The sequence below is a fragment of the Hemibagrus wyckioides genome, linkage group LG08 (genome assembly GCF_019097595.1).
Source record: "Hemibagrus wyckioides isolate EC202008001 linkage group LG08, SWU_Hwy_1.0, whole genome shotgun sequence".
NCBI classification, from domain to species: Eukaryota; Metazoa; Chordata; class Actinopteri; order Siluriformes; family Bagridae; genus Hemibagrus; species Hemibagrus wyckioides.
The window spans coordinates 23,840,520-23,867,012 of NC_080717.1; the positions used below are offsets into that span (position 1 = coordinate 23,840,520).

General features: G+C 38.4%; 3 protein-coding genes across 3 annotated transcripts; 1 reads left to right on the forward strand and 2 right to left on the reverse strand.

The window, feature by feature from the left end:
• Positions 1-919: 919 nt before the first annotated feature.
• LOC131357350 (spexin prohormone 2-like) lies at positions 920-2,955 on the reverse strand. The gene is made up of 5 exons (XM_058396278.1): positions 2,491-2,955; positions 2,316-2,393; positions 2,181-2,235; positions 1,531-1,608; positions 920-1,017 (listed from the first exon to the last, which is right to left on the reverse strand). Exons 1-5 carry the CDS (start codon positions 2,491-2,493, stop codon positions 932-934), a joined length of 300 nt encoding a protein of 99 aa, XP_058252261.1. The 5' UTR covers positions 2,494-2,955; the 3' UTR covers positions 920-931.
• A 5-nt stretch (positions 2,956-2,960) lies between these two features.
• On the reverse strand, positions 2,961-9,239 carry tesmin (testis expressed metallothionein like protein). Its single transcript, XM_058396276.1, has 9 exons — positions 9,109-9,239; positions 8,181-8,588; positions 7,277-7,381; positions 6,828-6,895; positions 6,684-6,743; positions 6,424-6,526; positions 5,372-5,509; positions 3,487-3,620; positions 2,961-3,407 (listed from the first exon to the last, which is right to left on the reverse strand). Exons 2-9 carry the CDS (start codon positions 8,571-8,573, stop codon positions 3,224-3,226), a joined length of 1,185 nt encoding a protein of 394 aa, XP_058252259.1. The 5' UTR covers positions 8,574-8,588; positions 9,109-9,239; the 3' UTR covers positions 2,961-3,223.
• An 841-nt stretch (positions 9,240-10,080) lies between these two features.
• zgc:110339 (uncharacterized protein LOC550490 homolog) lies at positions 10,081-25,634 on the forward strand. The gene is made up of 6 exons (XM_058396277.1): positions 10,081-10,396; positions 14,596-14,647; positions 15,455-15,642; positions 24,233-24,400; positions 24,793-24,903; positions 25,409-25,634. The coding sequence occupies exons 1-6, from the start codon at positions 10,250-10,252 to the stop codon at positions 25,520-25,522; spliced, it is 780 nt and encodes a 259-aa protein (XP_058252260.1). The 5' UTR covers positions 10,081-10,249; the 3' UTR covers positions 25,523-25,634.
• Positions 25,635-26,493: the final 859 nt, after the last annotated feature.

Genomic DNA, 26,493 nt, shown 5'->3' on the forward strand with positions numbered 1-26,493 from the left:
GTTAGGGATATCGTGATCTTATCTAAAATAAGGTTTCTAAATATAAAACTGTTTTCAGGAAATGTTTGTGATGCAACTCGTTTCATAAAAAATGTCTGGGCTGTCTGTCAGGGAATCTGATGTATTCAGAGTTAAACCCTCGGTCATGATTTAATCCTGAATTTACACACATCACTATTCAGATCTAACTACCCATACAGGGGTGGGGTTTATCTGAAAGAGGTGTGTCTCAGGTACACTCGATTGCAGGAGGAGGAGGATGTGTTATGTCCAGCGCCACCACCTGACAGCTTGACGTGACCACAACATCATGCTGAGATTCATGTTTTGTTTGTAAAGACTTTTGTTAATTAATTAATAATGTCATCAGCTGAGAAAAGGTTCAGCTGAGGAGACGTAATTAATTTAAAGGCATGTTTTATCTGGAGGAGGGAATATTTTCTGGATAAAATGGTATCGATTTTAATAACCCGAGTGTGAACTAAAGCTCAGCAGCCGAGCTCCAGGAACTTTCAAAACTATTGGAAAAATTGATTGAGCAAGTGAATGACTCCTGATTCTTTGTGTTTGGATTACAGATATAAATTCTGATCTCTGTATGTTTGGATTAGCTGTGATGCTTGCGTTCTGTGTGTTTTGTGACCAAAATCTCTCAGTCTGATTTATTCATGAAAAATACAGAAGTGAAAAGAGATGGGGATTAAAGGAATTTAACTTTATCAGGTATTTACATCACAGGAACATACAGCATGAGGAGAACAAGCAGTGTAGAAAACTGAATCATAATCATCATCATTATTATTATCTAACATTATATCACCAATCATCACTACATCTAACACACTTACTGCACATTTAAGGAATCAAAAAAGGCTTAAAGTTCTAAACATTTTTTACAACTTCTGAACATTTTAAGCTGCATTAATCAAGCCTACTCTGTGTAACGGATCAGCAGATTCTCGGCCGTGAAAAGACGTGTTGATCTCCCGGTTTGCACTGACTTCATCTTTTCAAAATCTAAATGACAACAACAAAAAAAAAGTTTTTTGGAGAATAAAGGTTAAAATCTTTCACTGGATATAATTGGCTTCTGACCAGAAATGGCTAAAAAACCTCTAAAAAAACAACAACAACAATAATAATAAATATAAACAGACTTATTCACAACATAATTAGAGTTTCTGAATAATACAGGGAATTTGTAAAACACCTGCTTATATATTAATAATGTATTAATTGATTTTTGGGGGAAAAAAGCAAGTAATTAATCATCAAGTGAATGATGACAGTGACGACTCTCCGTTTCATAAAAATGACAAAATTCAAAACTGAAACTGAAAAGGTTTTAATATTTATGGATGGAGATCAGATATAAATATTGTATAATTACATATTTATTTTAGCCAGGGATCAAATAAACAAGTGCAGGTTCTAGTGCATTTCTAACATCTGCTAAAATCTGTGTTCACTCAATGCTGGACTTTATGATTTGTTAATGTATTGAATACTATTATTACATATGTTTCATACCTCTGATGACTGCGTACAAGTTTTTCAAGGCTGATTTATAAAAATCCACATCGCTGTCTGGAATATATCTCCTCCCATCTGTGGAAGAAGAAACCAGTGGGACGTTTCCTTAAAACACACTGGAACATGAGGATGAGACTTGAGTGAATGGATATTATGAGTTCTGGGGATTCCTTTCGGTCATTTATGTACAAAACAGAGTACAGTACTTTGGCTTGAGGTTCCAGTTTCACATCTGATTCCTGTTGAGTTGAAGTGAAAAGCATTCAAGGGACGGTGAATTTAACAGTGATAATTAGGAACCACCTATAAACGCAGGTGAAAGTAATTTACTGTAGAAAATGCTAAAGTGGAGGATCAATGCTGTACTTGTACAGCTCCATCAGCCTGGAGTTGCAGCACACAAGAATAAAGAGATCTTTCAATCTCATGTCTATAATAATTAACCCCATTTAATTAAAGAAACTTAAAAGAAATAACATAGGGATAATTTACTCCTAGTAAAACACCATCAGGATGGTGTGTGTAATTTATATTTCTAGTGGTTCAGCAGTTGACTAGTTGTTTTGAAGCACAAGGAAATAAACATGGCTTGTGGTAGTGCTTATTAGTATTGATTGTGTTAATTACGTAAAAGAGCAAACACTCACATTTCCCCTTCAGGTACAGCATCGACTGCGGTCCCCAGTTTTTAGTTAGAGTTGTCTGGAGAAACAACAAGAGACATTACAAATGGTACAAAACAGAATAATCCTCACTTTAATGATGAAGTTGTAAAGCCTTACCTTCTGAACGCAGTGCGACTCGGTGAACAAAATTACAATCAGCACCGAGCATGTCCATAAAGCCTGCATGCGTGGCATCTAATCAGGGAAAAAACAAGGCACATCCTTTATTACATTCAAATAATCAGAAAACAGAAGTTCATATAGAAGTTTAGAGTATAACAGGAGTATTAACCATGCTGTTCCTGTGAGGTGTAGTGATGTGTGATGTGTCCGGCTGCGTTGTCTGTTTTTATCCCCATCAGGAACACCAGGACTCCCGGTTCAATAAATTCCCACTGTGAGAAACAACTGCAGCTCCAAACCGCTCCTATCATGGCAAAAACGTCTGTATTAACCCTCACACACACACGTGTGACGTCAAGAACACACGGATCAATACACAGAGGTTCACCCTATACCCAAGTCTCCAAAAAAAATCACAACACTTTACAAGCCATGGAATAAAACAAGCAACACAGCTGTTGCATTTATTAAAAATAGACTGTAACAGACCTTTCAATAATAACAAAGATAATAATCACTGACCATTTTTCCTCAGAGTGCATAAAATGTAAAAGAAAAAAGAAAAAAGGCCAACAATTCAACTATACTGTACTGTTTATAAACAACAAGGTTTCAGAAAAGGAGAATAAATAGAATACAAAATATAAATAAATACCAGAATAATTTAAATGCAACAGCACAAGCAACAATAAAACACTGGAACAATAATACACACATACACAACAATAATACTATATGCAGCTAGTATCATTTATTTATTTATTTTTTTTTTTAAAGTTTTCTTTTCTAAGATAATAAATACAAAACCAACAAAACAGAAATTCTCACAATCCTCAAAAATTAAGATTAAAGTGAAATATATCAAGTCACAATCAGAGATGTTCTATACGATATAAAACATTTTAAACATGTTCCCTGTAGTGTGTCTGAGTGTGTGTTATCTGTGTTAGACAGCGTCCAAACTCCTCCAGAATCGCTCGCTCAGCCTGAACTGGAGAGAGTCCTTCCTTCTCCACCACCTCGGCCTGAGCCAGCAGACAACCACATGTGGCTTCCACTACAGCATCTGTGATACATGTCACATGGCTCCACACACACACACACACGTTCAGATAAGTTAACATCCAGAACAGGACATTTTGTTACAAGCGGTTACTCGTCTCACTTGGTTCTGCAGTGTCTGGTGATGTAGTTGGGGTGTGAAGCCATCTCCACTGGGCTCTCCTTCTTCACCTTCTCACTACCGCTGTAGTTATTGCAGCTCACACACTTACACATGGAAGAGCACATGATGTTAGCCTGTAAAACACATGCCACACACACTCATAAACTACTATAATAGTGATTACAATATACACCGATCAGCCATAACATTGTGAGCACTGAGAGGTGAAGTGAATAAGACTGATTATTTCCTTGTCATGGCGCCTGTTAGTGGGTGGGATATATTAGGCACTAAGTGAACATTTGGTCCTCAAAGTTGATGTGTTAGAAGAAGGAAAAATGGGCAAGAGTAAGGATTTGCAGGAGTTTGAAGAGGGGCCAAATTGTGATGGCTAGACGACTGGATCAGAGCATCTCCAAACCTGAAGCTCTTGTGGGGTGTTCCCGCTACACGGGATGTGCTGGACAAACAAGACTGATCCATGGAGACCCCACCTCGCACCTTACAGGACCTGCTGCTAACATCTTGGTGCCAGATACCACAGCACACCTTCAGGGATCTAGAGCAGTCCATGCCTTGACAGGTCAGGGCTGTTTTGGCAGCAAAAGGGGGACCAACACAGTTTTAGACAGGCATTCATAATGTTATGCCTGATCAGTGTATAGTACAGTATGTAGTACAGCATAAAGTAGTACAGTAATAATTAATCATCATTTATCATAAACAGTGAAAATGTTTATTTTAAATTCTATTTTTATTCACAAATGTAATATTTAAGAGTTCATTTCTTTGCGAGCATTTGAACCTATTAACATCTATCAACAGCAGCAATTTAGAAATAAATGTAAGAATATTTTAATATAATTAAATTATAGTTAAATCACATTACATTTATGAACAAACAGAGAAAAAACATAAAAAGTCCAGGATCCCAGCTGTGAACAAAAATTCTCACGATCCCTCACTCACACACCCCAAGGAGCTAGTTATTTGCTGTTGGTTTGCAGCTGCCTAAATTTAACTAATGTTAGAACAAATCTGACCAAAGGATCTGACTTCACAGTCCAAGGAAAAACTTGACAAACCCATGATTTATATCACTAGCCAAGGACAGATGATAGGTTCAAGAGAAGACTCCTCACCAGAAAATCTGATAAGCTAGAACCATACGTAAAGGTAACTAACCCAGGAAGACTGTTCTTTACCTCATCATAAAGTTCTCACCACCATTCATACTCTACGGAACCCATCTTTGAGAAAATGTTTATGTCACAGCTACCAAAAGGACAACAACTCTTAAAAGTATGTACTAAGGTTTGTGATGTCCTGCTTTAATGTCTCGTACGTATAACTGCCAGCCAGTTCTTTATTATGAGCATCTGTATTTTCTTTTTACTAAAGTAAAATGTGCAATGTATTTTTAACACCTTTCTTAACACCTTTCATTTTACTTGTATATATAAATGTATCATAACTCGTATTATTTTTCAACTTTGATATTAACATATTATCTTTATAACAAGGGCTACCCGAGTTCATTTCAGGAGAAAACACAGTAATCCATGAACTGTTTAAAGGACGACAGGGAACACGGAAACACTAATGAGGGGTAAAAACTCACACTGATCATGGGGTAAAACTGAAATCAGGTGCACACACTGAGGGGGAAACAGACCAATAACACAGTGAGGGAGGAGACACACCCAGAACAACAACACAAGCACATGGTGATCGTCTCCATGGAAACCAGCAGCAGTTTTCTCTAATCGGAAATGTCCTGCTACGTGACTGGATGTGTCCCTGTGATGGTGATCATGAGACGCCCCTCTCTCTCTCTTATTCACACAGAATGTTTTTGTGTGTGTGTGACCTCATGTCACTTCACCTTGTAACACTCGCAGTAGTTCTTCAGGCAGCCTGAGCTTCTGCAGTTACAGCCTCGTGTGTGACTTCCTTTCATATCCCCATGTACGCTGCTGTTGGTTTTAGAACGAAAGGCATCCGGGTTTTTTTTTAAGCACATCTAGGAAAGAAAAATAATCCAAGTTAACCTGTTGCAATCTTTCACATTTGTGGAAAAAATTTTCTGTATCTTTTCCATGAGTACAATAACTACAAATAAAATCTACATATAAAATCAGAGAAGCTTCTACCATCGACGGTAGGTGTGTCAGGTTAATTTATCACCCGCAGTGTGACGTACCGCTTCAATGTGGGCTGAACTCAGGGTCGGTGACAAGCTCAAAATGATGTCGATATTTGGGGGAACATTTGTTTATATCGAGTTTTTTTTTCCACATACCTTCTGGCTTCCTCATTAAGATTATGTAAATGTTGGATGCCAGATTTAACACCATAACTGTCAGAGCATGACATAAATACATAAAATATAAGACAACAGCCTGCGCTGGATCAGTGTAAACAGTGACTTGGCCTTTAGTTCCTGAATATGGCTCTGAGATCTTAAAATCAGGAAGCAAACCACTTACTAACTAAAAAAAACCTCATACATGTAAAACAGTATACCGTAAATTCAGAATAAATTTTTTTCATTTCATTGTCTGTACCGCTTATCCGATCTATCCTTGGGTCACGGGGAGCCTGTGCCTATCTCAGACATCATCGGGCATCAAGGCAGGATACACCCTGGACAGAATGCCAACCCATTGCAGGGCACACTCACAATACAGGCAATTTAAAGACTCCAATCAGCCTAGAAACATGTCTTTGGATTGTGGGAGGAAACTGGAGCACCCAGAGGAAACCCACCAAGCACAGGGAGAACATGCAAACTCCATACACACAGCAAGTGGGAGCAAGACTCAAACCCAGGACGCTGGAGGTGTATGTGCTACCACTAAGCCACCTCAGAATAAACTTCTAAATAAATAAATTATCATTAAGCATTGTATGTTATGTTACTGTATAAGCCCTGACCTTAATGGCTTTGTATCTCTCAGTCGCATGCTCCATGTTGTTACAGCAGTTAAAGCAGCTGCAGTTGTTGCAGATCTCTCCGTTTGCAAAGCAGTCACAGTAGCTGGTGAGAGATGTTTGTGAAATCGTACAATTATCTTACACACAGTAACATAAGCAGAAAACTTTAATTACAACTCGAATACCATTTGTTTATTTGTTTTTTAAATTGCACACATTCTTTATTTGGGATTGAAATAATTAAAAAATAAATTACTTACAGTTTTAAACACTTAGATTTAGTGCAGTGGCAGGGCTTCTTAGATTTTTCCGAGAAGGAACTAAATAGACATTCAACATTAATATTATTAATAAAATATCTAAAGATTTTGTGTGTGTGTGTGTGTGTGTGTGTGTGTTAGTACCACATGCTGTCCTTGTTTTGCCCAACTATCACTATATCAGGAGGCGCAGGGCAAAATGAAGGCTGATTCTGGTAGTTAAGAGAAAATGAGAATAATCTTATAATAATAACGTGGGACATTTCTACTGTGTGAGTGCTATTATTGTTTATTTATATTTTATGTAAAACAAAAAATCCTTGTAATAAAACTCATACTAGTATGGAAATCACAAGTTTTTTCATATCATAAGTGAAAAAGTGTTGGTTAAAGTAGTAAATGACCAAATGTTGGCCTCTGATAATATACACAAAAATAAGGTTTGGTGTTCCTCAGTACCCAATACAAACACTACTGGTTCACTAATTAACTGGAGCTAAATTACTGCTGCACTAATTTACACTTTTATAAGTCATGTAAATCCTAATATCAATGAAAGGTTAATAGTCACACTGCATGCAATAGTAGCGTACATTGTGGCCTGAATCCATCTGATTATGTTGCCTGTTAGACTCGTGTGTGGAGAAGATCTGCTTATCTTCGGAGGTTGTACCGGGAACAGCGTCAGATACTTCTGCCTGCACAGACAGAGGGATTAGACCAGATTAAACCTGAACACAAGATAAGAGTAAGAAATACTTCTATCCATCATCTGTCAGACTGAGAGCTGCTTATCTGAACATTTAACAGCACAGAGTGCTGACAGTGATAAGATTAGAATGCTCAGGATGATACAAGCAACAAAAAAAAGATCAATTCGAAAAGATCTGGTAAGAAAAATAAAATAAAAAGGCTGAAGGTAATGTTAAAAAAGTTATCGGCGTTCAACTCATAGAAAAATCTCAGTTGAAATTAACTTGTAAAAAAATAAAAATAAAACAATGTGTAAAAATATTTCCAAACACATCTTGGGTAAAATGAATTAGTTTCTAAACATGTATTTAATAGAATTAACTTAACACAATTTCCAAAAACATCTTCTATAAGATCTTAGATCGTTTTCAAACCCATCTTGGGTTAAATCGATTAATTTTGTTTTTTTGACATGTCTTAGCTAAACTTCCAAATGCATCTGGTTGTAAATATGAATTAATATTAATTCAAATGAATCATATTCATATTGTAATACATATTAAGGAGATGTGTAGGTTTCATTTTTGGTTGAGATGTTCCTGTACACATCGTGTTTTGTCACAAAGAGAAGAATTTAGTTGCAGTTTTTGGATGTGAACTAATTTAACATCACAAGGAATTTCAACTGGTGTATTTATCATAACCTCAGTAGAGAGTGTCTCATGTGTAACGATACTGTAATCAGTAGATGTGTCAGTGAAATTCTACAGAATTGGACTGAACTGTAAAGACACGTTCACTCACTGAGGACGTTTGACACTGAACGTCGCCCCCAGGTGTCCAGGTGTGTGATGCAGTCGTACAATTTGGGAGCTCATACGGATCGGCGTGAGGAAGCGGGCCATCAGAGGAACAAACAGGAGGACAGTGGAACATAAGTGAGCTTGACGGGTCACAACAAAGTGGACAGGAATAGCTATATGTGTTAAGATCACAATCCCAGCTGGAGGGACACGCCCGCTCATCCTCAGAGCTGCACTGGTGATCGGTTAAACTCGGGCGTCTGACGTTACTGTAGTTGTTTGGGATTTGGACGTAGAAAGGTGTGTAGATGTAAGAGAGAGGAACCATCGAGCTTCCGCTCACATCCTCTAGACAGCTATACTCCGGGCCTGGAAAGTCGTTCCCTTCTTCCATAGTGAAGGTGGAAATCTGTACAGGAACATTAGGAAGAAAAGGGGACACCTTTACATACCTACAGGAACGTGGTTATACATCATACATTATTAATTAAGTATGAATCATTAGAGTCATTATGAATCAATGCATCACAGCAGTCCAAAATACACTGTTTTGTGCACAAAGTGAGAAATTAAATATCTCCAGTCTAGAAGAAGGTGGAAAGTGCATTTAATGTGAGTCTGGTGTGGTAAAATGGGGGTAACAACAAACGTACCAGTTCTAAGTCAAAATAACAAAATAACTAAAGCAGAGAGATGTAATGACATTTTGGGTGGGAAATAAAAGCTTTCATGAATGAGATCCAAATAGATTTATAACTTATAGTGAGTGTGAAACAAATTCAGAACATAACATAACCCAAACCATTGTCTGAAATGGCTGAGGTAAAAAATACCCCCCTCACAGCTGTTAGCTAATCTGGCTAAAAAATTGCGATTTTAATCGGAACACTCTCTGTATTCGAACAATTTTTTCCGACTCAGAAACTTACCCAGATATTTGAAAATATTAACCTGTGTGTGTGTGGATGTTTTAGAGAGAATTTCGTGTTATAATACTGTATAACTGTATGTTTTATAGAGTGAAATTTCTTTATTAACCCAAACAAAACCCGTCGGTTGATTCTAGCGGTTGGAAAACTCGAGCTCGCGCACTTGGGAGCTTGGAGAGCGCATGCGTAGTGTTGTTGCGTTTGCAACGAGTAAACACAAAATGGCACCGTATTGAAACAGTGTTCTTACAGAGACCCCAGGAGCTCATAGTTAACTTCACAAACTAAATAGGGCACTACTTTCATTCCCAAATGAACTTGATGTAAGTGCTTGTTATTATTCTCCGGAAGGCCATTGTACAATCACCTCACCTCACACACACACACACGCACACGTGTGTACAAGTACAAGAGCTGGGAATTCTGGATTATTTAGATCAGCATGCCACTATGAGTCGACTCATTGAGCTGCCAAACGACTCCCGGCCATTTAAAGAAAAACGCAAAAAGTCATGCTATATTTTCTCTTGTGATTGTTCTCGTTAAGACTGGAATTGTTTCACTTTTACCAACAAAATAACAGAACATTGCTTTGTATTTTAAAGAAATACGTGCACAGTAATGGTGAGTCTTGCGCACTCAGCGAGTCAGTTACTCGACTCACCTAACGAACAGCTCAGACTGAAAGATTTCTAGAGTTTTGGATTAAAAAATTACACTGTATGAGTAAACTGTCTATTGCCTGGAGACTTAGACAGCATGCTCCTGCATGTTTCAGTTTTATTTATTTCTTGCTCTTACACACCTACATTATTCACTGAGTTGAAGTCGGTGTGTGAGAACAGAAAAAATAACTCAGAGGTTCTCCTGGAACCGAGACCAACACCAACGGTCCAGGGTTAGGAGTAAAGAATCGATGAACCGATTGAAAAGAGCCGACTCATAAAATTCCGTCAGTACTAAACTTGTCTAAAGTAAGCTTCTGTAGGAAGATCAGTCCTCAAAGCAGGAGGAGTTTCCCCGCGAGTCGAGCCCTTAAAGTAGACTGAAACTGTTAAAGGGAGCGAGATCTTCAAGTGACTCGTTCAGACACCGAGTTGAGTTCACGGCTTTGAAACAGCCGCATTGTTAAAGAGTGAAGATGAGTGTGAATTTCATGAAATGCAACTCGGTGTTAATCACGGGGTCGAGCAGAGGTCTGGGTCTGCAGATGGTTAAACATCTAGTAGGAATCTCTGAGAGACCGAAGAAGATCATCGCCACTGCCAGGAACCCAACTTCAGCTCAGGTCAGCTTCACTCCAGTGAATTCACTAATATCATTAATATCACCTTTAGACCATTCATTTTAATGACAGTTTTCATAATTTCCATTCATTCATTCTGTGATTTAATGTTTTGAGTTTAAAGTTCTGATAATCCGCAGTGTTAAAGTTTAAACAAATTTACCCTGGTGATTAATTAGATAGCCTTCATCAGTAATGTTTTTATTCCCCTTATAAGGAAAATTCATTTTTGTGATGAACTGATTTCTCACTGAAATGATTTAACGGATTAGGAGGGAAAAAAGCTTCAGATGATCTGTTTATTTATTTATTGAATATTATTGAACATATTATATATCTAAAATATTTTTCCTAATAAGGTTGTGTGTGTGCGAACCAGTATGAAATGTGGTTACATCGTTACTTCTCCAGAGTGTAAGAAATTGAGTGTGAGAAATTACACATTGCCTTAAAAGAGATTCTACACCAAAATGTATGTCAGAGAGGGCTCATTCTCAAAAAGCTTAAATATCACAGAGGAACATGATTAGAACACGACCTTTTATTATATTAAGGATTTCCAAATAGCACAAACACGACCAAACAAACAAACAATCACGGTGGACGTGACCGTGATCACCATGTAAACAATCCTTTCAGGCGACCAATCGGGTGATAACACCTGTAACTATACCAGGCCAAGGTGTAGGTGACCACGATTACCTTTTACAGACATCCAGCTAGACGATAGAATAACCATAGCCATGTGGGCGATGCTTCATTCTTACACTCAATTTGTATTTGAAGTGAAATTCCCTTTAAATTATGAACAGGAAAAACAGTCTAAAGTATTTGAGCCGGATTTGTCCTGCCTTGACTCCGATGAACCCAAAGTACTTTGTGGATTTTGTCACTGCTACGCCATAATAAACTCCTTCATTAAGATCTTCGACGGCCTCATTGTTTCATTTTCTTACAAGAGAGAAAACTTTAAATGTCATTGTGATAACAAAAACATCCTGAACGGGACTGAAGGGTGAAATAACACTGATCTGGCTTAAAATGTTAGTTGTTGAGTTTACATATCCCCCTGTAACTCCTGACCCAGTATAACATCTTATCTACAGAATCATATTTAAACACAAGAGAGGGGGGGAGGGGGGTAATGAGATTGGGGGGGGGGTAATGGGGGGGTGAGGAAGAAAAGAGAGAGAGGGGAAAAGAGAGAATGGGGGGGGGATTGGGGGGGGGGATGGAAGTTAGAGGGAGAGAGAGAACAGAGAGAGGGAGTGAATGAGAGACAGACAGACAGACAGACAGAGAGAGAGGGAGAGAGAGAGAGAGAGAGAGAGGGAGGGAGGGAGTGAATGAGAGACAGAGTGAGTGAGAAAGAGGCGTTCTGAGTTCAGATTATTCATGAGGGAAATAAATAAGGAATTTAATGCATCTGCAAAAATGGTTTCTCCTGAGAAACCAGTAACAGGAAATGCTTGCTCTCTCTCTCTCTCTCTCTCTCTCTCTCTCTCTCTCTCTCAAAAGCCAAAGTCAACAGTAGACAGCAGTACACAAACAGCGTTCCTCCTGGACCGGAGGTGCTACAGAAACAAAGTACAGGAGACGCAGACAAACAAAGAGCTAAACTATACTATAAGGTGCATTCTTTAGAAACTAAACATACAACATAAGTGCACAGGATGACAAGACAAGACAGTGCAGACAAACAAGACACAGAACGCCGACTCTGTGCAAAAGAGTAGTGTTTGACAGTGAGTGCAAAGAGATACAAATATTAAAGTGACATGTACAGATTTGTGTTTGTGTGTGTGTGTGTGTACATGTCCAGCTCAGTTCAGTTCTCTGTTGAGACCAGCTCTCGGTTGTGTGTGTGTGAGTGACCGTGTCCAGCACAGTTCAGTTCTCTGTTGAGAACAGTTCTTGGTTGTTTGTGTGTGTATGTGTGTGTCCAACTCAGTTCAGTTCTCTGTTGAGATACCTGATTCAACAGTCTGGTTGTTTGGGTCCAAATGCTTCGGTACCTCTTTCTGGATGGCAGAAGGGTGAAGAGTGTGTGTGAGGGGTGTGTGGGGTCATCTACAATTCTGTTTCCCTTTCGGATGCAATGTGTGGAGTAAATGTCCATAATAGAGGGAAGAGAGACTCCGGTGATCTGCTCAGCTGCTCAGGATGCTCTCGATGGTCCCTCTGTAGAAGGTGGTCAGGATGGGAGGTGGAAGATGAGCCTTCCTCAGCCTTCACAGGAAGTAGAGATGCTGCTGGGCTTTATTGCTGATGGAGCTGCTGTTGAGTGACCAGGTGAAGTTCTCTGCCAGATGAACACCAAGGAATTTGGTACTCTTGATGATCTCCATGTTGGACCCATCGATGTTCAGTGGAGAACAACAACCATCTCTTTTGTTTTCTCCACATTCAGAGACAGGTTATTGGCTTTACACCAGGCTGTTAGCTGCTGCACCTCCTCCCTGTATGCTCACTCATTGTTCTTGCTGATGAGACCCACCACGGTCGTGTCATCCTCTAACTTGATGAAATGGTTGGAGCTGTGCATTGCTACACAGTCATGAGTCAGCAAAGTGAACAACAGTGGACTGAGCACACAGCCCTGAGGAGCTCCAGTGCTCAGTGTGGTGGTGCTGGAGATGCTGTTCCCGATCTGGACTGACTGAGGTCTTCCAGTCAGGACATTCAGGATCCACTGGCAGAGGGAGGTGTTGGTGCTCAGCAGACTCAGCTTCTCGATCAGGTGCTGAGGAATGATCGTGTTGAATGCTGAACTGAAGTCAATGAACAGCATTCGTACATAAGTGTCTTTATTTTCCAGGTGTGTGAGTGCCAGATGAAGGGTTGTGCTGATGGCATCATCTGTGGAACGGTTTGGACGATATGTAAACTGCATGGGGTCTAGTGATGGTGGCAGCAGGTTCTTGATGTGCCTCATGACGAGCCTCTCGAAGCACTTCATGATGATGGATGTGCAATGGGACGGTAATCATTGAGACAGGACCCTGGAGAATTCTTCGGCACAGGGATGATGGTGGTGGACTTTAGGCACGTTGGGACGATGGCGCTGCTCAGGGAGATGTTTAAGATGTCGGTGAAGACAACCACTAGCTATTCTGCACATTCCCTGAGCACTCTGCCAGGAATGTTGTCTGGTCCAGCAGCTTTCCATGGGATAACTCTGCATAAAGTTTTCCTCACGTCGGCCGTGGTGAGACAGAGCACTTTGTCCTCTGGAGGAGGGATGGTCTTCCTCGCTGTCACGTCATTCTGTGCCTCAAACCGAGCATAGAAGCTGTTCAGCGCATTTGGAAGGGAGGCATCACTGTCACAGGCAGGTGAAGCTGGCCTGTAGCTGGTGATGGACTGGATGCCTTGTCACATGCGCCGAGTTTCACTGCTGCTCTGGAAGTGGCCATGGATTCTCTGGGAGTTTGCACGCTTTGCCTCCCTGATGGATTGAGACAGTTTGGCCTGTACTGTTCTTAGGGCGTCTTTGTCTCCAGCTCTGAAGGCAGAGTCTCTGGATTTTAGCAGCGCATGCACCTTTGTGGTCATCCACGGCTTCTGGTTTGAACATGTGGTGATGGAGACGGTCACGTCAACGATGCACTTTCCGATGTAGCTGGTCACTGATGACTGATGACAATGATGTATTCCTCCAAGGCAGTGGTTTCGCCATTGGTTGCAGCCTCCCTGAACATGAGATGGCTCCTGCTGGCCAGGCTTTAACCTGTTTCAGAACCGGGTTAGAGTGTCTGACAAGTGGTCTGTATGCTGGAATCAACTTAACAGTGATGTGGTCTGAATAGCCGAGGTGGGGGTGGGGCTCCGCACGATACATGCCGGGAATGTTTGTGTAAACAAGATCCAGCGCGTTCAAACCTCTGGTTGCAAAGTCCACATTCTGATGGAATTTAGGGAGAACAGACAGGCAGGCAGGTTTAAACTAGTTACATGAATTTCATCAGTGTGAATGAAAACATCTCACATGTTTGAGAAGGTGGACTGAAAGACAGAGATCAGATTACATTAGAAGAAGAAGTTCTGATCTCTCTGCTGTTATGTGCAGTGCATGGAACGATGTGCACTTTGTAGGGTGAATAAGTGAACGTCCACTACAGAGCCACTTCCTTATTAACCACAGACGTGCACATGGTCCTGACTCTTTTCATCTAAGTGTTGATTAAATCTTGTGTTTTTAGGAGCTGCAGCAAATTGCCAAATCCCACCCTGAGGTGTACATCGTGCCTTTAGGTAAGTGCTTCCTCTTTCACATCTGATTTGTTTTCATACTGTATGTCGAGACGTTGACACAGAATTCTCACGTCACTGATCCTGTACTCACAAGTCAAGACAGGATTACTTCTCTTTGTTAACTGTGCCACAGTCCAGCTGTTTGTGTGAGCAGCCTGTTGAAAATAAGAGAAATGAAAGATGTCTGTTTTTATGTTGCTGTTATGGTTTATTTATTATAAGTCACTTCAATTCCACTGATATTTCTTGTTTCTTCCTTGTGTGTTGTGAATAGAATAATTATTTTTGCAAGGATAATTATTCTATAATTATTCTATTATTCTACAATAATTATAATTTGAAAGGACACCTTTCAAATTCTGCTGTTTTTCTTTCTTTCTTTCTTTCTCTCTTTCGTTTTTTAAATTCTTTTCTTCGTCGTATTGATGAAACTGCAGTACATAAACCTGTCCAGCAGATGGCGGGCTACTGCTATAAATACTGATGCTTCAGAGCGGCTCAAAAGTCTCCACACTTTATTTACACAACACACACATTTGTGGTTTTTTTTGCTTTGAAGTAGTTGACAGGAGAAGCCTCGTGGTTAAAGACTGGAGAGAGATGTCTCTTTGACTCTTTTGTCTCTACTCAATACTCTAGAAGTACTTTTATGTATCCAGGACTTTACTGATGTTATCTGAGATGCAGAGCTTCACACACTTCACACATACAATCCGGAGCAGTTTAAATCCTCAAGTCCACTCTGAGATGATTATTCCTGTGTGTGCGTGTGTATGGATGTATGTATGTGTGTGTGTGGCATTTCAGATGTGGTCGATGATGCGAGTATTGAAGCAGCGGTTCAGCAGGTGTGGAGCATTGTGGGTCCTGGGGGGTTAAACTGCCTGATCAACAACGCCGGGATCATGAGCATCTCGGACCTGAACTCAGAGACACGTGACAGGATGATGAACACGTTCCAGACCAACACCGTCTCGCCTCTGTTTGTTACCAAGGTTACAGGCACTCCTTATTTAAGTTAAACTCCACCCTGAAACACTGACAAACAAACACCTGCAGATTTGAGCTGTGTTTCATGAATCTGCTGATTTTTTTAAATTGGTTTGGTTTCATATTTCTATTATTCCTGTGAAAAGTTAGAGGTCATGGGGGGGGCTGTTATTATAGGTGGAGATTAATGAGAGAAAAAACAGGCTCAGCATCAGATAACTGAGTAATCCAGCATAGAAGCAGTGGAGATGTTTACACACACACACACACAGCGCTGTAGTCTGATCCTCCTGAGAAGTGGGTGTGTACGAGTCGAGAGGCGGGGATTAGTGTAGCGTTTATTATTCCCAGTATTTTTGACAGGAGGACACTTCATGTTCACACAGCGGTGCAGGTGGTGCAGGTCACTCAGAGACTCAGAGCTCATGGGATAATAATTCAGTGAGGAAAATATTTTAGTTATAAAAAACTTTTCAAATAAAAAGTGGTGTAGAGTGAAGAAGAATAATCTCCATGTTCATGTGTGATGACCCTGCAGTTTCATCAGAGTATATTTTATAATCAGACTGCATCAATGTCACACATCATCATCAGATCATCATCATAATCATTATCATCATCATAATCACACATCACACATCATCACTATCACACATCATCATCATCATCATCACACATCATAATCATCATAATCATCATAATCATCATCACACATCACTATCACACATCATCATCATCACACATCATAATCATCATCACACATCATCACACATCATAATCATCATAATCATCATAATCATCATCACACATCACTATCACACATCATCATCATCATCATCATCACACATCATAATCATCATCACACATCATCACACATCATAATCATCATCACACATCATCATCATCATCATGACACATCATCACACATCATCACCATCACACATCATAATCATTATTATCATCATCACACATCATAATCATAATCATCATCATCATCATTATCATAATCATTATCATCATAATCACACATCATCATCATCATCATCATCATCATCATAATCATCATTATCATCACACATCAATATCACACATCATAATCATCATCATCATCATGACACATCATCACACATCATCACCATCACACATCATAATCATTATCATCATCATCATGACACATCATCACACATCATCACCATCACACATCATAATCATTATCATCATCATCATGACACACCATCACACATCATTACCATCACAAATCATAATCATCATCATCACACATCATTACCATCACACATCATCATCACATCATCATTATCATCAGATCATCATCATAATCATTATCATCATCATAATCACACATCATCATTATCATCATCATAATCACACATCATCATCATAATCATCATTATCATCATAATCACACATCACACATCATCATTACCCACCATCATCACACATTATCATCATCGTCATTATCATCACATATCATCATCATCACACATCATCATCACACATCATCACACATCATCATCACACATCATCATTACCCACCATCATCACACATTATCATCATCGTCATTATCATCACATATCATCATCATCACACATCATCATCACACATCATCACACATCATCATCACACATCATCATTACACATCATCATTACACACCATCATCACACATCATCACACACCATCATTACACACCATCATCACACATTATCATCATCGTCATTATCATCACATATCATCATCATCACACATTATCATCACACATTATCATCACACATCATCATCACACATCATCATCACACATCATCATCACACATCATCATTACACATTATCATCACACATCATCATCACACATCATCATCACACATCATCATTACACACCATCATCACACACCATCATCACACATCATCACACATCATCATTACACATTATCATCACACATCATCATCACACATCATCATCACACATCATCATTACACACCATCATCACACATTATCATCATCGTCATTATCATCACATATCATCATCACACATTATCATCACACATCATCATCACACATCACTATCACACATCATCATAATCATCATCATTATCATCATCATCACACATCACTATCACACATCACCATCACACATCATAATCATCATCACACATCATAATCATCATCACACATCATAATCATCACACATCACCATCACACATCCTCACACATCACTATCACACATCATCATTATCATCACCATCATCACACATCATAATCATCACACATCACCATCACACATCATAATCATCATAATCATCATCACACATCACTCACACATCACCATCACACATCATAATCATCACACATCACTATCACACATCACCATCACACATCATAATCATCATCACACATCACTATCACACATCACCATCACACATCATCATTATCATCATCATCACACATCATAATCATCACACATCATCACACATCATAATCATCACACATCACTATCACACATCACTATCACACATCATCATAATCATCATCATTATCATCATCACACATCACTATCACACATCACCATCACACATCATAATCATCATCACACATCACCATCACACATCACCATCACACATCATCATTATCATCACCATCATCACACATCATAATCATCATCATCACACATCACCATCACACATCATAATCATCATAATCATCATCACACATCACTATCACACATCACCATCACACATCATCATTATCATCACCATCATCACACATCATAATCATCATCATCACACATCACCATCACACATCATAATCATCATAATCATCATCACACATCACTATCACACATCACTATCACACATCATAATCATCATCACACATCACCATCACACATCATAATCATCATAATCATCATCACACATCACTATCACACATCACTATCACACATCATAATCATCATCACACATCACTATCACACATCACCATCACACATCACCATCACACATCACCATCACACATCACCATCACACATCATCATTATCATCACCATCATCACACATCATAATCATCATCATCACACATCACCATCACACATCATAATCATCATAATCATCATCACACATCACTCACACATCACCATCACACATCATAATCATCATCACACATCACTATCACACATCACCATCACACATCATAATCATCATCACACATCACTATCACACATCACCATCACACATCATCATTATCATCATCATCATCACACATCATAATCATCACACATCATCACACATCATAATCATCATCACACATCACTATCACACATCATCATAATCATCATCATTATCATCATCACACATCATCACACATCATAATCATCATCACACATCACTATCACACATCACTATCACACATCATCATAATCATCATAATCATCACACATCATAATCATCATCATCACACATCATCACACATCATAATCATCATAATCATCATCACACATCACTATCACACATCACTATCACACATCATAATCATCATCACACATCACTATCACACATCACCATCACACATCATAATCATCATCACACATCACTATCACACATCACCATCACACATCATCATTATCATCATCATCATCACACATCATAATCATCACACATCATCACACATCATAATCATCATAATCATCATCACACATCACTATCACACATCACTATCACACATCATCATAATCATCATCATTATCATCATCACACATCACTATCACACATCACCATCACACATCATAATCATCATCACACATCATAATCATCATCACACATCACCATCACACATCCTCACACATCACTATCACACATCATAATCATCATCACACATCACTATCACACATCACCATCACACATCATAATCATCATCACACATCACCATCACACATCCTCACACATCACTATCACACATCATAATCATCACACATCACTATCACACATCACCATCACACATCATAATCATCATCACACATCACTATCACACATCACCATCACACATCATCATCATCATCACACATCATAATCATCATCACACATCATAATCATCATCATCACACATCACCATCACAAATCCTCACACATCACTATCACACATCATAATCATCATCACACATCACTATCACACATCACCATCACACATCATAATCATCATCACACATCACTATCACACATCACCATCACACATCATCATTATCATCATCATCACACATCATAATCATCATCACACATCATCACACATCATAATCATCATAATCATCATCACACATCACTATCACACATCACTATCACACATCACTACACACATCATCATAATCATCATCATCATCACACATCACTATCACACATCACCATCACACATCATAATCATCATCACACATCATAATCACACATCATAATCATCACACATCACTATCACACATCACTATCACACATCATCATAATCATCATCATTATCATCATCACACATCACTATCACACATCACCATCACACATCATAATCATCATCACACATCATCATTATCATCATCATCATCACACATCATAATCATCACACATCACTATCACACATCATCATCATCACACATCATAATCATCATCACACATCACTATCACACATCACTATCACACATCATAATCATCATCACACATCATAATCACACATCATAATCATCATCACACATCACTATCACACATCACTATCACACATCACCATCATCACACATCATCATCATCACACATCACCATCACACATCATAATCATCATCACACATCACTATCACACATCATCATCATCACACATCACTATCACACATCACCATCACACATCATAATCATCATCACACATCACTATCACACATCACCATCACACATCATAATCATCATCACACATCACCATCACACATCATAATCATCATCACACATCATCATTATCATCATCATCATCACACATCATAATCATCACACATCACTATCACACATCATCATCATCACACATCATAATCATCATCACACATCATAATCATCATAATCATCACACATCACTATCACACATCACTATCACACATCATCATCATCACACATCACTATCACACATCACCATCACACATCATAATCATCATCACACATCACTATCACACATCACTATCACACATCATCATAATCATCATCATTATCATCATCACACATCACTATCACACATCACCATCACACATCATAATCATCATCACACATCACCATCACACATCATAATCATCATCACACATCATCATTATCATCATCATCATCACACATCATAATCATCACACATCACTATCACACATCATCATCATCACACATCATAATCATCATCACACATCATTATCATCATCACACATCACTATCACACATCATCATTATCATCATCACACATCACTATCACACATCATCATTATCATCATCATCACACATCACCATCACACATCATAATCATCACACATCATCATCACACATCATCATCATCATCACACATCATCATCATCATCATCACACATCATCACACATCATCATCATCATCATGACACATCATCACACATCATCACCATCACACATCATAATCATTATTATCATCATCACACATCATAATTATAATCATCATCATCATCATTATCATAATCATTATCATCATAATCACACATCATCATCATTATCATCATCATCATAATCATCATTATCATCACACATCAATATCACACATCATCATCATCATGACACATCATCACACATCATCACCATCACACATCACCATCACACATCATCACACATCATCATGACATATCATCATCACACATCATCATGACACACCATCATCACACATTATCATCACACATCATCATCACACATCATCATTATCACACATCACCATCACACATCATCACACATCATCACACATCATCATCACACATCATCACACATCATCATCACACATCATCACACATCATCATCACACATTATCATCACACATCATCACACATCATCACACATCATCACACATCATCATTACACATTATCGTCACACATTATCATCACACATCATCATCACACATCATCACACATTATCATCACACATTATCATCACACATCATCACACATCATCATTACACATCATCATTACACATCATCATCACTCATCATCACACATCATCACACATTATCATCACACATCATCATTACACATCATCATCACACATCATCACACATCATCATTACACATCATCATCACACATCATCACACATCATCATTACACATTATCATCACACATCATCACACATCATCACCATCACACATCATAATCATTATCATCATCATCATGACACACCATCACACATCATTACCATCACAAATCATAATCATCATCATCACACATCATTACCATCACACATCATCATAATCATCATCATCATCATCATCACATCATCATTATCATCAGATCATCATCATAATCATTATCATCATCATAATCACACATCATCATTATCATCATCATAATCACACATCATCATCATAATCATCATAATCACACATCACACATCATCATTACCCACCATCATCACACATTATCATCATCGTCATTATCATCACATATCATCATCATCACACATCATCATCACACATCATCATCACACATCATCATTACACACCATCATCACACATTATCATCACACATCATCATCACACATCATCATTACACACCATCATCACACATTATCATCATCGTCATTATCATCACATATCATCATCACACATCATCATTACACACCATCATCACACATTATCATCACACATCATCACACATTATCATCACACATCATCATCACACATCATCACACATCATCATCATCACACATCACCATCACACATCACCATCACACATCATCACACATCATCATGACATATCATCATGACACATCATCATTACACATCATCATCACACATCATCATCATTATCACACATCACCATCACACATCATCATCACACATCATCACACATCATCATCATCACACATCATCACACATCATCATCATCACACATCACCATCACACATCACCATCACACATCATCACACATCATCATGACATATCATCATCACACATCATCATGACACACCATCATCACACATTATCATCACACATCATCATCACACATCATCATTATCACACATCACCATCACACATCATCATCACACATCATCACACATCATCATCACACATCATCACACATCATCACACATTATCATCACACATCATCACACATCATCACACATCATCACACATCATCATCACACATTATCATCACACATTATCATCACACATCATCACACATTATCATCACACATCATCACACATCATCACACATCATCACACATCATCATCACACATTATCATCACACATTATCATCACACATCATCACACATCATCACACATCATCACACATCATCATTACACATTATCGTCACACATTATCATCACACATCATCATCACACATCATCACACATTATCATCACACATTATCATCACACATTATCATCACACATCATCACACATCATCACACATCATCATTACACATCATCATCACTCATCATCACACATCATCATCACACATCATCATTACACATCATCATCACACATCATCACACATCATCATTACACATCATCATCACACATCATCACACATCATCATTACACATTATCATCACACATCATCACACATCATCACACATCATCATTACACATTATCGTCACACATTATCATCACACATCATCATCACACATCATCACACATCATCATCACACATCATCACACATCATCACACATTATCATCACACATCATCACACATCATCACACATCATCACACATCATCATTACACATCATCATCACTCATCATCACACATCATCACACATTATCATCACACATCATCATCACACATCATCATCACACATCATCACACATCATCATTACACATCATCATCATCACACATCATCACACATCATCATCACACATCATCATCACACATTATCATCACACATCATCATTATCATCATCATCATCACACATCACCATCACACATCATCATCATAATCACACATCACACAACATCATTACACACCATCATCACACATTATCATCATCACACATCACACATCATTACACACCATCATCACACATTATCATCATCACACATCATCAACATTATCATCATCATCATCACACATCACCATCACACATCATCATCATAATCACACATCACACAACATCATTACCCACCATCATCACACATTATCATCGTCATTATCATCACATATCATCATCACACATCATCACACACCATCATCACACATTATCATCATCACACATCATCATCATCATCATCGTTATTATCATCATCACATATCATCATCATCACACATTATCATCCTCAGAAGAATACGGTTTGTTTGCTGCATTATTTATGTATGTGTGTGTGTGTGTGTGTGTGTGTGTGTGTGTGTGATTCAGGCGTTCCTGCCATTATTGCGAGCAGCAGCAGGAGCAACAGTGTGTGACGGCAGTGTGATGAGTGTGAATCGAGCTGCAGTCATTAACATGTCGTCCCTCCTCGGCTCTGTGCAGCTCAACCAGGGACAAGTGGCTGATCTTAAAGTTTACGCTTACAGAGTGTCAAAGGTGAGAAAGCAGAAACTCAGTTCCTATAGTGGAGTCACACACACACACGCACACACATGCACACACACACACACACACACACACACGCTAATGGTTTGTCAACCACACACTGAGACGTGACCAAAACAATTCAATGAGGTTTATTTAATCACATCATCACACATTTATACACAAATATCATTTATAAACAATATATATATTTATGTGTGTGTGTGTGTGTGAATTATTCATAACTCGTTCGTATCTAGGTTGATGATGAGGCTCAATTAAGTTAAAGAACGTTGCTATGGTGACATGTGACTTGTTAAATAAAACAGTGCACCAGAGTTTAATTTCTAATAACACTGTTTTTTTCATCCCCCACTCTCTCTCTCTCTCTCTCTCTCTCTCAGGCTGGTCTGAACATGGTGACACGGTGTTTATCGGTGGATCTGCAGCCAGATGGGATCCTGTGCACGGTGCTTCATCCCGGCTGGGTGCAGACTGATATGGGAGGAAAACAGGTAACAAACAGACCACAATTATTTCATAAGTAAATAATAAAAAACAAAATCTCAACTTGTCATGTTACTATAGAAACCGTAAAGAAGTGTAAACTTCTCTGTCCTGAAGACGTGGAGAACTTCAAGCTCCAGCTTCACCTCTGACTGATACACAGCACTGACACTGGAGACTCCTTCACCACATCATACACACACACACACACTGATACACAGCACTGACACTGGAGACCCCTTCACCAAATCATACACACACACACACACACACACACACTGATACACAGCACTGACACTGGAGACTCCTTTACCACATCATACACACACACACACACACACATTGATACACACATTGACACTGGAGACTCCTTCCAGAAGAAAGTTACAGAAAATGCATCAGCAGTCAGAATCCAGCTGTGTTTTTCTTTCTGTTTGTTGTTTGTTCTCAGTGACATGATGTAAATAACGAAAATAACAGGGTTGACTCAGTGTTTCATGTGATCTCCCGCAGGCTCCTCTCACTCTGGAGGAGAGCATCTCGTCTCTGTTAGCAGTCGTTAGCGCGCTGAGTGAAAAGGACCATGGGCAGTTTTTGGACTACGAGGGGAAGAATCTACCCTGGTGATCATGCCAGAGCAGGACATCAGCGACTCGCTCACACAGAGATGCACTTCTGCACTTGAACACAATCAGCAGCTCGAGCATCAGTTTAACATTAAACAATTTATATCATCAAATCTGTGTCATTTTCCTGAATAAAATAAAATATAATAATAATAATAGTAGTAATAATAATAATAATAATAATAATAAGTATAATAATAATAATTATAATTATTATTTTTATTATAAAAGAAAATAACAAAATGTCATTTTTTATATATTTTAATTCCTTGAAAAATACAAGTGATCGATTCTGTATGCTTATATTTAATCATTTCTTGCTAAGCTTTTCAGTAATCTAAATAATCTCTAAAAATCGGCGTATGATTTTTTATTAAGTTAGTAGATCGCCTGTGCGTTTAAACGGCTTGGGTTCTGAGTGAAACCTGAACAAATTCCTCTTTTGTATTTATAAAGAAAAGTTTTTCATATTCAGCTATAAAGTTTAACTAAAATGATTAAAAAATAAAAGAAAAAAGATTAAAACTATAGCAGGATATTGGAAACAAAAAAACATGAAAATAAATTCAATGTAAAAAATGTAATAAAAAAAATAAATAATAAATAAATGGATGGAACGGATGGATGGATGGATGGATGGATGGATGGATGGATGGATGGATGGATAGATAGATAGATAGATAGATAGATAGATAGATAGATAGATAGATAGATAAGCTCAGTTTACTTGAGTCAAAATGACCCAATATACATTTTTTCTTGCCTTTGGGATTTTGTGAAGAAACACCAGAAACACAGGATAAAGATTTGCTGCTGAAGTCCAGCAGATGATGTGGAGATGATGTGTATCAGCTTTGAAGTGATGTTTACCCTGAGTATGAAACTCTGATGGCTATTGATTTTCAAAAACAGCTTTAATATTCAGATGTTTATGTGAGTCTCGTGCTCGCTGGTGTAGACGCGAAAAAAACG